The sequence below is a fragment of the Vespa mandarinia genome, chromosome 18, assembly GCF_050613455.1.
Source record: "Vespa mandarinia isolate Hongniang chromosome 18, ASM5061345v1, whole genome shotgun sequence".
Taxonomy (NCBI): Eukaryota; Metazoa; Arthropoda; class Insecta; order Hymenoptera; family Vespidae; genus Vespa; species Vespa mandarinia.
In genome coordinates this window covers 893,486-907,916 of record NC_140827.1, presented here as the reverse complement: position 1 = coordinate 907,916, position 14,431 = coordinate 893,486, and the positions used below count along the sequence as shown (strand labels likewise).

Here is a 14,431-nt window from a genome sequence, read left to right as displayed (position 1 = left end):
ATATCATTATTTATCTTCTCGTCCGTCGCATCTTGTTTTCCATGACAAATATGCCCCATTGTACTAGTCGCAAAAAGTACAGGTTTTTAATTTATATGCGCTAATACAATACCTCTAATATAGCTAGAATGGAGAAACCTAATGTCCCATTTATCAATAGATATGCTATACTCGTTGACATCGTATAGAAAGAATATCTAAATTAAAATTCTTCAAAATAACGTGATTCGATCAACTTGGGTAGTTAAATTTCAAATTTTCAAATTCTATATTCCCCGACAGTTCTTTCTTGTCTTTCCTCCGACCATTATTGGCTACAAATAAAAAATATATTGAATATAGTGATACAATATACAGTGATGAATTTACATAAAGGCGGTAGAAAGTATCGGATCTAGTATCACAATACAGAGTCCTCGCATAACTAATTAAATTTATGTTACCTAATAAATTTAATCTCTTTTGATCGATAAATAAATTTTATATCTATCTATAATTTAATTTAATCAGAGTATTTTTTGTTACATCATTTTTATAAACAGTTGAAGGAAGAAAATTGTATTGTGTACGCTTGATTAGTTTTTATCAATATTTTCATACTTACTGACAAAAAAATCAATACATATTAAATATGTGAATATAGATATTCCAAAATGTCTTTCTATGAAAAATATTACTGGTCAATATCTCTTATTAAAACATTATTTTGTTTATTTGCTTCGCATGACATTTGTTTCACACTTATTTTGAATGTTTAATTGCACCTGTTACTAATATTCTTCAACCAACTTTATAAATGTTTGATAGAATTTTTTGTTTCTTGTACTCTTGTTTAATAGATGAACTAACTGTGGCGTTGAAGTCTCTCTTGAATTGAATGACGACATTGCTCCTTCCTTTGGACGAATTATTCAAAAGGAATTCTCTGAAAAAAAGATTTTGATATTTATTATCCTTAATGATGTTCAATATTAGCAATAATATACAAAGATGATTTGTAAAAAAAAGGTAAAAAAATAGTAACATCAAGTATAATTTCTTTTTCTAAAAGCTTATAATGATTTAAAGAATAATTACCTTGCAGTTAATGGAAAAATAACGAATAATTTGTTATATCGAATAATTCGTAATAAAGACATTATAGTAAAATATTATTTTATGATATATTTATATATATATTGAGAATATGGTTATGCAAATGATTTTCTTGATTATTGGTATTAACTTAACATAATTGTTACACATAACGAAAGTATATCATTATAAAAAGCCATAGGATCAAATATATCTATCAATCTATTTGATATTGAAGATTGATTATAAAATTAAGGTAACTTAACCTTATACGTCTAATAAGAATAGCGCTATTATTTCTTTATCAGTTTTCCATTTCCAGGACAGATCTTTAGATGGCGTTGGAGAATTCAGGCGTAATTACACCAACCCACCATCAAAATAATTTTTTTTTTCTTTTTTAAAGAAATATATAATCCCTATTTTTGTTTCTTTTTTCTCTATTTTCTATAAAAAATATGTTTATATATAATAGTTTTATAATATATAATATTTATAAAATATAGTATTTATCACGGTACACGAATAAAATAACAATAATAAAAAAATAATGAATCGAATTAGTTTTTTTTTTGTATACAGGGTAAAAGGAAGATCGAAGAATGCAGCAAATAAAGCTTCCTAAATTTTAACATCTCCTTTTCTCGCCTATATTACTCGCCTAGTAAATAAGAGTATTTTCATTCAACCATTCCCTCATATTCTATCCACTCAAACTCTTTCATTCTCTCTTTCTTTCTGTCTGTCTTTCTCTTTCTCTTATACGGCAAATAGGTACCATTATCCAAGTACATAGATCATGCAGGGTAGGGGTGGCAATGACGTCAAGCCAACGTAAGCCAATGATTTGCCTCTTAATCGAGTTCTGGTGGTTGGGATGATCAGCGATGAGTATGCCTCGAAGAATTGTGCAGATATTCCAAGTGTGAGAGTTATCATAGCATGCTTCCAAATAATACCGAAAGAATTATTGCTAGGCTTCATGAGTCAGATTCGTTCAGTAATTGAACAGCAGCGATTGTAAGCGTCGAGAACCGTGCTTGGACGACGAAGAAAGAGTCGCGGTACAGATGACAGAGGCAGTGGAAAATAAAGCAATGTTCCGGGATGGAAGCACAAATGAAAGATTTGTACACTATGCAGCAGCAACTTCTGGAGATGATGATATGAAACAGGTAGCCCAAAAAGCACCCTTAAGAAGCATGCCATTAAGGAAAGAGAACGTCAATGTCTTGATGAAAGAAATTAAAGAGATACAAGATTGCCACTCTGAAATGACATTAGATTTAACTGATGATTATTCATTGTATCGTGACTAACGGGAAGCGCTTGATAATGATATTACTCTATTACAGGGTACGTATCATTATTGGCGGATAACCTACTATGCAAGCTGAGAAGAATGTGCTACACCGAGGATGTTTTCCCGGCGCGAATGCCTTTCGAATGTGTTTCGTAAGTGGAGAATGACGGAATCGTTTCCCCAATACCATTACCAAAAAATCATCTTGGGGAATCAAGTCTCAATAAGAGAGAACTAGTGGTATACATCATCCATAGTCTATATGATAAACAACTTAGAATTTTATTGTTTCGCTCAATGAATATAGACATCACGCATTTTAGTATTAAAAGAAAGTGAAGTTATGTGATATGTATGTGCCAGCGAGGACGATTACAGCGAGAGAACTAAAAGATTTCGCGGAAAAAATAGCTGAAAAGTACATTAAAAGTGTTTCAAAATGAAGATTAAAATCATCAATGTCAACATCAGCATCAGCAGCAAAAACAACAATAACGTCAATGGATCAAAGGACCTATCGATGAGTTAGTAGATAGAGAAAGACAGAGAAACAGAGAGACAGAGGTGCAGTGAAATGGAGAGACAAACAGAGGGATGGAGAGAAACAAGCAGTAGAATTAGGAAGAAGGAGGAATTAGGAAGGAATTAGGAAGAGGAGGAAAAGGAATGGAATACTAATCGTCGATCAGCTAAAACTATTGATATCAAGGACGGTATATATTCGCACGTATATTATACGACGATGAGAAATCGTAGTCCGAGATGTCCGATTATCCATTGATGGTCGATGAAAGAAAGGAGGTCAGTGAACGTATCTTGGAATTAGACGATTTAGATCGAGAGAATAGTTCGGTTACTGATTCCGATATCAATAATAACAAGATGATCGATTGCCAAGACACTCACAGACAAAACTATCGCAAGAAGTCCGAATCGTCAAATATAGAAGACTTCGCAAAATACGAGAATGGTTTATACAGCGGAAGATTAATTGATTTTGTTAGAAAAACCTATGGATTTATTGCATAGACCAGTTATATTGAATACGAACGTAAACATGAATATAACTTAACAGACAAGTCCTACGGCAGATGCTGAAGTCATCACAGATAAGATCGTTGATCAGGCAAGGCAAACTGAGAAATCATTTGGTCATCAAAGTTCAAACGAAGAACAGGATGATGAAGTTGACGATGATGTTTCGAAGTTACCAGAGAAATTATCTATGAACAAGAAACTATACAAGCTATCGGATAATTTACATCTTCATGTATTTTTGAGTAGAAAAGTACAAGAATCGAAGAAGAGGAACAACAACAATTTGAATATTATGAAAAGAAAAGAAAAAGGGCAGCAAGAATTGCTAAGTATATAATATAAAATAAATATTATTGTAACTCGGAGTACGATGAATGTATGTGAAGGAATAAGTGAGATAGATAATAAGATATTACAAAGTGCAAAGTCAAATGTAAAACAACATGTCGACAAAGTGTAGCCAATTGATGGCAGGTAATCTGAAGGAAAAATATAAAGACACTAAGACGTTAGACGAACATGAAAAAAAAGCATTCAAGGACGAATGTACGTGCAGAATGGCCGAGTGTGAGTTTGAAGGTTCTAGCGTTACTTAGTTGTGTTTGTCATAAACGAAATAATGAAATAGGTATAGGTAAAATAAATAAATAGGACAAAGAGCAATAGGAATTACCGAATTCGTATGCACGAATGTGACTGAGAATGAGAACAACGGAAGGATTATCTTGAATAGATGAAATCAGGAATAATGATGAAAGCCTAGTGAATCTGCAGAGAGTAACGAGAAGAGTAACACAGAATACTAAGTATGAATGGTTCTCAAAGGATTCAGCTATCCAGGACTGGTATTTTAAATTTTGGTATTTCTTAAAATACTTACCCTTTCCTGGCAATGTTACTGGTTGGCAACACGGCTCACCTTTAAAATTAACTTTCAAATTGGTAACGACAGTTTACGAATTGTTCCTGTCTTGAAGCCTGTTCTGTCTGGAAATGGTTATTTATTGAAAAATAAATTTGACAATGAGGTGATCCAGAAGGAAGTAAGTCGGAAGATGGTAGTGATGGTTGTCGAAGTATTACACTCAATTAATAATAAAAATTTTTAATGTAACTATTAAAAAAGGTTACATAATTTTCATTTCACTTTCTAAATAACAAAGATTTAGAAAATACGTATAAAATTATTATTATTTAATACCCGATTACAATTTGATAGAAGTAATGCTATTCGCGTGTAATGCACGCAATATTTGTATGTCTCGTAGTATATTAACAAAACTCTAATAGAATTTGGAAAATTCAGACTGTAAGATTCTATTTCTACTGTAAATTTCGATTTCGTAAGCTTCGAGGGTCGAATGTAGATTTTTTTACATTCCGATGTAAAGCACCGGAATGCAGCGCTTTACATAATTCGAAGATTATATTTATTAGAAATATTTTTTTTCCATTATGTACGGTTGATACGTGTGATGCCATCCCGCAATGCTATATGAAGCTGTCCCAAGTCCTACCGACCAATATGCTTTCTCTCCGTCATAGGGAAAGTTCTGGGAAGGCTGCTGAAGCTGCGCCTCACCGATACCTCCCTCGCGCCAGGAAAAATATCGGACAAACAGTTTGGATTTGTCCAGGGACGTTGCACAGAAGACGTAATCGTAAAGATGCGTCGAATCGTTTCTGTTTCCTCACGGAGATATGTGATCGCGTTGTTATTCGACATCACGGGAGCCTTCGACAACGTTTGGTAGCCTCTAGTTCTCAAGGCACTCCAAGATCGGGACTGCCCGAGAAATGTTTTTAACGTGATGACAAGCTACTTCGCGGACCGTAGGGTCAAAATCGCCCTGGGAGAGTATGACGTTTCAAAGTAGGCCTCGAGAGGATGCCCATAAGGATCGGTGCTCGATCCCTCCTGCTGGAATCTCATGTTCGATCAGTTTCTCAAAATACTGGAGGAATCCTCGGAAGTCAACACGATCGCGTACGCGGAAAACCTACTCGTTGTCATAGATTGAGACTTCAGGGAAGAACTCGAGGAGAAAGGAAATCTTGTGGTAAACAGCATCACCGAATGGTGCACGTCGGCGAAATTGTCAATCTCCGAGTGAAAACGGAAAAACGGAAGTGATCGTCCTTAAAAGCGACTGGGTGAAAAGGAAACCTATCGGTAGACGGGGAGGACAACGTCCGGATAGGAAGCGAAAAACGGCGAAAAAGACCGACCTAGTGAGTAGGCCTCCCATCAAAAAGATAAAGAACAATAACATTAAATTTAGGAATTCCGTTAGATACCTCGGGGTATACTTCGATAAAGGGCTGGGGATCACGACACACTGCCGTTACCTTAATGACAAGGTCGAGCCACTGTTCGCAAAGCTAGGTAGATTAGCAGCTAGGGATTAGAGACTCCGTCACTGCACCCTCCGGGCGATCTATCGCGGCGTCTTTACTACGTATGCGGCAGCAGGATGGTCCGATCTCTGCACGGAAGGGGAGGTTAAGAGGTTAAGCGCGACCCAACGATCGGCCCTCATCTCAGTCACATTCGCGTATCGTACAAGCGCCACGGAATCCCTCTGCGTCGTAGCAGGGGAGCCTCCGATTGATCTTCAGTTATTGAAACGTAGAAGATTATACGATATTAGGAAAAATAGGAGCACTGAGGCAGCGACGCGGGAACTGGAAGGCACAAAGATTAAACGCGTGATAATAATACAGGTCGATGAGGAAATCCTTAGGAATTGGCAGACTAGATGAGAGAATTCTTCCAAGGGAAGGACAACATACGCGTTCTTCCCGGACATCAAGAACAAGATGGGTGCCCGTTTCGTCTCTCCTAACCACTTCATTTCGCAGTTTCTTACAGAACACGGAGCTTTCAAGGCCAAGCTGACGTCGCTGAATATCATCACGGAAGGAGCATGCGAGTGTGGTGAAGAGGACATGGTTTCGCATCACTTCGTCGACTGTCCGGTTTTCGAAGTCCAGAGAGTGGCTCTGGAAGAAATTCTCCGTGAAAGGAGTTGGCCGGAAGCAGCGAAACATCTTGTCTCCACGGCCGAGGCCTTCTCCCTCTTCGCGGAGTTTTGCAAAGAAACCCTCATCATTAAAGGTTATTAGTTCATGAATCCTGTTCAGATGGAATTGTCAGAGTTCTGGTGATGGGGATAGGTGCCTGGGGATGGGATCTTCTCAGGTTAACCCATCCTCGAACAGGATAGGATCGAAGATGCTCGTACTATTTTTTCTCACTATCTTTTTATTTTATCATTTTTTTTTCCCCACCACCAAACGCTCTCCCCTAAACCTGCTATCCAACTTTTCCCATCCCATCCTACGGAACGAGTGCCAAGGATCGTGACATTGTAAGTAGGCCTCCCCATGGTTCCCTGTGGGCACGGCCGGCATCAGCGTGGTGACTTGTTGCTGCGAGGATGTTGGTCATGGCTAAACCGCTCATCCTGCCCCGTCGGCAGGAGTTTTGGATTTTTCCGAGTCCGGTCTCTTCGCTGTGGTGGCTGCTGTCTGTAGGTAGCTCCGTAGCATATGCCCTAATGGGCGAGGTAACATAGGAGCAGGCACCCTTCGGGTGTTCACCTTTACAATATACTATATGAAGCTGCCCAACTCCACACGAAATTGATACACGTGCATTTCTCCGTATTCAGCTATCTGCAACAGTTGTTTAAATATTTAGAGCATGCATAGAAGGGTCGCTATCTCCTGTATCCAGTATGTTGGTAATATTCATAGACGCTGCCCTGGAGTCATAACCCAGCAGAGCAAAGCAGCTTTTGATCGTACATACGAAAATCATTAATACATCTATGAATTGCATTATTCTTCTCGAACAAATTATTTTCTTTATATTCTAATCTTCGATACTTTTAGCTTATTGATATTGACTATTTTTACTCGTTCACTGGGTTGCAGCCTAATATTATTACGGTATAGCAATTCTAAAACCTTATGAGAGTCAGTATATTGATTTACAAATTTAGTCGCTGGTTCCTTTAGCAAAAAGACTTCATTTTCTTACTTTAATGTTTTTGGATTTACTTTTCTGTCATAATATTTTTTCGATATTTTTTTTGCCCTTAAAACATTTTGTCGTGTTATCTCTTGAGTTCGATTTATCCTATTAATTAGCTTAGTTTATTAGCTAGGAATTAAGATTAAACTTACTTGGAATATTTTCCATGTCATCGTTTAATGGCGGATTAGATGCCGGCATCCGAGTCACCATACCGAATACAAATTCATAGGATGTAAATCGTGTTCCCTCATGAACACTCGTGTCGTACAAGAGCATCGCAATGTCTAGCCATTCGTCCCAATCCTTTTCCCTGGTAGTAAATTGTTTCAGATATTCTACTAATACTTGATGCAACAACTTGATAGACCTATTAGATTAAGGAAAGAACGGCATTTCCTATACTGTCTGATTTTGTATTTGCGTGCTATCGCTTTTATCAAAGAATTCCAGTAGTTAGCGGTCTGATCCGATAAGATGGAGCGTGGTGTTTCGAATTTGCTATCATAAAATTTGCTATGTCAATAAAAGTAGTGATTATGATAGGTAATGCTATATTTATTTCCTTTCTAAGTCTGAGAGAGAGGACGCATTACATCTAACCCAACTTTATCAAATGTTGACCCTAACGAATTCCTTCAATTGGCAGTCTAAGCGATTTTGCATGAAAACTTGAATCTGATGTTTTATACATCCCCACAAGTATTTCTGTCTCATTCTATTGTAGTTCTTGTTATCCCCTTGTGACCTGCTAAAGTTTACGAGTGATTTTCACGTATTAAATCCTTATGGGAGTCTTTACCAAATTCTTATATATAATATTTCTCCTAGACTCTGTTGTATGTATGCCCATGGCACATCATTAATTTCGCTAGTTTCTGACATGCTAATTGTTCGTAGATCAAGCTCTCCCGGTACTGGAAAAAGTGATTCTAAGGCAGATTCAAAAATTCGATATCTAAATTAGTACTGTCTTTTTCTTTCATTACCAAAGATATCAGATTTTTAGTTCCAAATTTGGTCACACGTATTCCTCCTAAGATTCGTTTCGAGAAATTTTGAACGTGTCGTCTACCTGGATTTGCAAAATATACGGATGCGAGGCTGAATCGAATATGTCATCTGAGTTGGTATTCGAATTATACTTTTCTCTCTATTTCTCTCTCTCCTTCTCTTTTCCACTTTCCTCCTCCTACTCCACATACATACATTTTCACCACCTCTTCCTCCTTCACCTACATCTGCACCACCATCTCCTTCTCCACCTTCTCTCGTAGTTTCTGTTACTTAGATGTATTTACCTTTGTGAAAAGTGGGTACTAGCTAGCTATGTGATAATATGAGTAAAAGAGTAAGAGAGAGAGAGGGGAAGGGAGAGAGGGAAAGAGGGAGAAGGAGAGAGAGAGAGGGAGAATGCTTTTTCAGATGAAAATCTGTTGATTAATATGTTAGACGATAAACTTGGATATCAAAGGTATAGCTACTTGCATTGAATTTAAGGTTCCGTAGGAAGATCCTGCCTCAAACCTCAGTAATAGAAATTCTAATAATCCAGATTCTGGGACCTCATATGGGTCTGATTCATTTTTTATGCAAAATCTCCAGCATGGGTTTATTGGTTTGAAGTATTAGTTTAAGGTGCCCTCTGATTAGGATAATATTATTTCAGAAGTTTAAAGTGAAAGATTCTTCCTTCTGAAGGCTGTCCTGATAATCTCCCGGCAACCTAGGACAATTTCTGAAGCAATGGATGTTATTGTGTCTGCAAGGAGATAAAAGTAACTGTTTATTAGGCTTCAACACGACAGGTTTCTCTATCAATAAGGACTCAAAGATACGGAACCAAAGTTGAGTCTTCCAGAATGGGATAACTGTGATACCCTCTGACTTTTCTGCAATAATCTTCTGCAAAACTCGCAGTATTAAAGTAAAAGAAGGGAACGCATAAAAAAATGTATTATTCCAACTTAATGCAAAAGTATCCACATAGGAGCCTTTCGGATCTTTAAATCAAGAATAAAATATTCTACATTTAATATTGACTCTAATAGCAAATGAATCAATATCTAGAGTTACGAAAGCTTGAACAATGTTTGTGGAGGCATAATCCGCAAGTTCCCATTTAGTATCGATATTGTCTAACCTTGATTCCTTATCTATTTCGACGTTTTTCTTAGATGAAATATATGATGCAAAAATTCATATATTTCTTGTTTCACCATTAGCATATTTTTCTGATTAGATTATTTAAGTGTGGTTATTGAATCCCAACCATACGATTCATGTAGGATATTGCACTAGTACTATACATTCTCAGGAGTACGTCGCAGTGGAAAAAATCATTGGCAAAAATCATTAAGGCCAAAAAAACTGCAACTAGTTCTAGATAGTTGATATGAAAAGTACTTTCCTCTGCTGAACAAAACCTTTGCCTTCGCACGAGCATTCCCCTTTGTTAATGAAGCGTTTGAATAAATCGTTTTTTTTATATAATCATCTATGTCTCATAATAGTCATCAGTAACTAACAGAGCTAAATATTTCTCTCTTTCAAACCGCTTTATATAAAGCCATCTATATTTGATCATTAGGCAGGCTGCTACTAAATTTCCAATAAATTTAGCTAATTCTTTAACTTTACATTTTCTTCTTCTGTTTAATTCTTTAATTAATTAAAAAATCTTAACGTGCTTTACTTCAAATAACTCTAGTGTCAGTCTTTCTGAGTTTACGCAGAATCCTAAGAATTTATATTTTCTACTTAGAATTAATATACTCTTTCTCTGATTTATAATAAAACCAAGAGACTGTAGCAATTTAATTGTCGCTGATATATTATTCTTCACATGATGTAAAACTGGAACCGATGCATAAGATGTCATCAAGATATACTGGAAGAAAGTTAAAGCAAGTTTTAAAATCTTTGTGAAAATATGCGGCGCTATAGCCAAACCGAATGGTAAACAACAAAACTCATAAAGCTGCGATTGAAACCTCAAAAATTTCCACTATGGATAGCAATTAAAAAATACGTGTCTTCTAGATCCGAACTAGCCATGTAATCTCCGTAAGCGATTAATCTGGATATTAGTTTAATATTCTCAAACTTAAAGTGCACCGTATTAATAAAACAATTTGAATTTTTAAAAATTTAGTATAAATCTCTTTATACCATTTGATTTGTCTAAATTAAAAAACAAAAGGAAATAAATTGGCTTTCTTTGTTATGACAGGGTTGAATAACCCCAAATTTGAACAATATATCTACAGCTTCCTTGCAATCCCTTAACTGCTGAGCCGAATTTATAAAATTTACTGGCTCTTTTAACTGAAAAACAGGTTGCTTAAAATTAATTTTATAACCTTGTATATAATTTAAAATAAAATTATTATCGGTGATCTTTCTTCATTCATCAATAAATAATCGATGTCTTCCTGCTTTCAATGATACTTTTTGTGTTAATGTCGGTGATCCGTTCTCGGATGAGTCGACTTCGATTGGCGTTGAGGAGAATAGTAAGATCTTTTTGGTACCTGGTCCCGGTTAACTTTCTTTTGGGAGTCAATTTGGAGATTCCCACCATCGATGACTACTGTATCTTGGAAGGTGTGGCCAGTAACGGCATAGTAGTGTTACATAGTAGTTTCGATCTCTGGGTTAAGACTACTATTGCGTTTCTAATTGCCAATTGCTTAAGCGTGAATATTTTAGTAACAACTCACTCTTAACCATTTTCTTTGAGCCCTCACTAATCCAGCTGAATCAACGTGTGGCTAGTTGGGGATATAAAGTCCACACCAGAGAGTTATATGCCTTAGGATCCTCGCTCAAAGTCTTAATAACTTTCACTTCCAAATTCTTCCTTCTCTTCCTTTCCTCTCTTTCTCTTACTCTTTGCCGTCCTTCTCGTTAATTGATACTTTATCTAATTCAAATACTTCACTTTTTCTTTCCTTTCTTTTTCTTCTTTTTTTTTTTCTTACATACTCGACATTATGCTACTATTGAGGACAAGAAATGTTGATTGAATAGGCCGTGGCGTCGCCTCTATAGGGCTCTCTTTCTTTTTATAGATTTTGAATTTGTAGTGACATCGCAGTCAAACAGCGATACTACGTTTTTATAATTCCGAAAATGAGACGTCTTATAATTGTACCTATGATCATATATAATTTACTCTCTATCGCTTCTTATCTTTATAATGTTTAGTAAATTGTCTCAAGTTCTCTAAATCTTCGATAAATGGTCATTAACTTAATTTATTCCGTAAATAACTTGTTAATTTTATGATATTTAATAATTTAAAAAGAAAAAGAAAAAGAAAAAGAGAAAAAAGAAATACGAAGAAGATTTATACTTTGAGATCTTCGATAATGATCGCCAATATGATTTATTATCAATAATCTTATTAATTTTTATATATTTTCTTTTTTTTTTCAATCGTTTGAGCAAAAAAATTAATCAGCTAAGTGCGATTGCTAATAAATTTCTGTTCAGATATTCGGGCGTCGGAAATTATATTAAAAAAAAATATAAATGAAAAATATAAAGAAAAAAACCTACAAATAAACAAGCAAACAAAAGAAAAAAGAAATAGAGAGAAAAAGAGAGAAATCATATCATAATCTCATCGCGAGGGAGAATAAATTTTAGGTGGACGGAAATTTTTTCCTCCAAACATGAATCTAGTCCAAGAACAATTTTTTGTTTTCTATCGAGTCAGGAAAACTCGTTGCTTTAGAGAAGCGACTTGGTAATCTTCCAGTGGTAATTTTTTATTTTCTCATAACGGAAGATCAGTTTCGCATTTACTATTGAACTTTTTATTTCTTTTTTTTTCATTTTTTCTTTTTACATTTTCCTTCTTTTTTTTTTTTTTTGAACGTTGTCATCATTGCACCGATATAATATGAAAAATCTTTTTGGTTTAAATGCAAGAAGAAACTCTGGCAAATATTAGAAAAAATCATGGGGGATATCTATCCTCTATTTTTTCTTTCTTTTCTATCTCTTTCTCTTTTTCTCTCTATCTCGTTTTTTATAGGAGAAAGCAAAGAGAGTAAAAATAAAGATTAAAAGTTTGCTCTTTTTGTCGACCCTAACGAATATAACGTATCCTATTCTCTCGTGTTTCTTTAGTCATTGTTTTGCTTCGGTAATTGTCGAAAAGCCGCTTCCTTGTGAGCACAATGCATACTACGAAAGAGAGAGAGAGTGAGAGAGAATGAGAGAGAGGGAGACAGAGAGAGAGGGAGACATTGAGAGAGAGAGAGAGAGAGAGAGAGAGAGAGAGAGAGAGAGAGGACTCGAGGAGAACATAGAGAAAGAAATGAAAGAGGTTCTGGCCTGGCGGAAATGTGGACGGGAAAAGGAATGTGGCCAATCTATTTGAGAAGAGACGCGAGAGAATACCTTCCTTCGCTGGAATACCGAATGAACTCTTTCTCTTTCTCTCTTGTTTTCGTACTTTCATTTTTGTCCCTATTTTTGCACGACCATAAACATTGCCCTTCTGCACATCTCTGCAACCGAAAATACGGATGAACGGAAGAAATACGACAGAAAGAAGAAGAGTGAGGTCTACTGTCGTATGTGATTTTCAGATCCAGGATTCTCTAGAATAACACTCATAAAAGATAATCCAATGTCTATCTACAATCCTTTACTTTTATTATCTGCAAACACTTCAGACGATTATTATTCTTTTTTTTATTTTTATTAATATTATTATTATTATTATTATTATTATTATTATTATTATTATTATTATTATTATTATTATTATTATTATTATTATTATTATTATTATTATTATTATTATTATTATTATTATTATTATTATTATTATTATTATTATTATTATTATTATTATTATTATTATTATTATTATTATTATTATTATTATTATTATTATTATTATTATTATTATTATTATTATTATTATTATTATTATTATTATTATTATTATCAGTATCCTTTCTACTATAATCTATAACTCCGATCCTGAGACGTAAAGGAACATTTCATTTTTGGAAGGTATATATTTGTGGGTAGAAAAGAAAATGAAAAGAAAGAAAAAAATATTTATCCCACGATTTCTATTAAATTAGGATCTATACGAATTTTTCTCATTTTGTATATTAGTAATAATTTCGATTATCGACATCCAAAGGATTCCAAAAAAAAAAAAAAAAAACGAATTAAAACTTCGATCAATTTTTACAAAATTTATAAGAAAGTCCACCTGGGCTGACCTTTTTTTATTATTTATCCCATTCGGATTGAGGCTCACTTAGAAAAATACTCATTAGTACTACGGGCTACAACAAACGGCAGAAATAATGTTATCAGATGCCTTCGAATTTTGGATCTCGGAGTGTCGTTGGATTTCGGACCTTTTCACACAAAATTGTTCGCACTTTGGATTTCGGAGCTAAAATTGTCGAGTTTCGAATTAATCGATGCTCGTTTATTCGAATTTCGGAATCAGAATTATCGGATTTCAGATCTTTCCTCGCACAATTGTTTGAATTTTGAATTTCGGCTTTATTTGATTTTTGATATTTATATATTATGTAAGATTGCAAAGTATATGTAAGTATTATTATGTTATAGTCACAAAGTATTATTTAATGCTTTAAAGTATGCTTATTCTTGTTTGTTTTTGATCAACCCATCTCCCATATATATGTATGAATCTGGGAATATATTCTTCTTTAGCTCCTTGGTTTCCTACGTGACATCGATACTATGTGCTCTAACTGTGATCTAACGGGAACATGAATTAGCTCTTTATAGAAAAATATTTCCTGATGTTTAAATTCTACACATTTTTTGGTGTAATCCACGCTCGTACTATTCTCTTGTAAATATTCTACTAAATCAATTAAATGGAAGCGGACTGATTTCTCAAAACGATTCATCATAATAAAGTCCTGAGTGTAAATGTGACTGCTCGTAATTCCGTTGATTTTAAT

General features: G+C 34.8%; 1 protein-coding gene across 4 annotated transcripts in view; it reads right to left on the bottom strand.

Annotated features, from left to right (window-relative positions):
* Positions 1–14,431, bottom strand: part of LOC118445632 (uncharacterized) — a 104,436-nt gene that overhangs the window by 222 nt on the left and 89,783 nt on the right. For 3 of the 4 annotated variants that reach the window (XM_085662429.1, XM_085662430.1, XM_085662431.1), the window contains exons 5-6: positions 7,607–7,767; positions 4,600–7,093 (exon numbers count right to left, since the gene is read on the bottom strand). In XM_085662429.1, the coding sequence (XP_085518555.1) occupies positions 7,086–7,093; positions 7,607–7,767 (169 nt within the window). In that variant the 3' untranslated portion in view covers positions 4,600–7,085. Of the gene's footprint in view, positions 1–112; positions 315–604; positions 926–4,599; positions 7,094–7,606; positions 7,768–14,431 lie in introns of those variants that run through there. The other variant, XR_014983199.1, reaches the window with a different exon arrangement.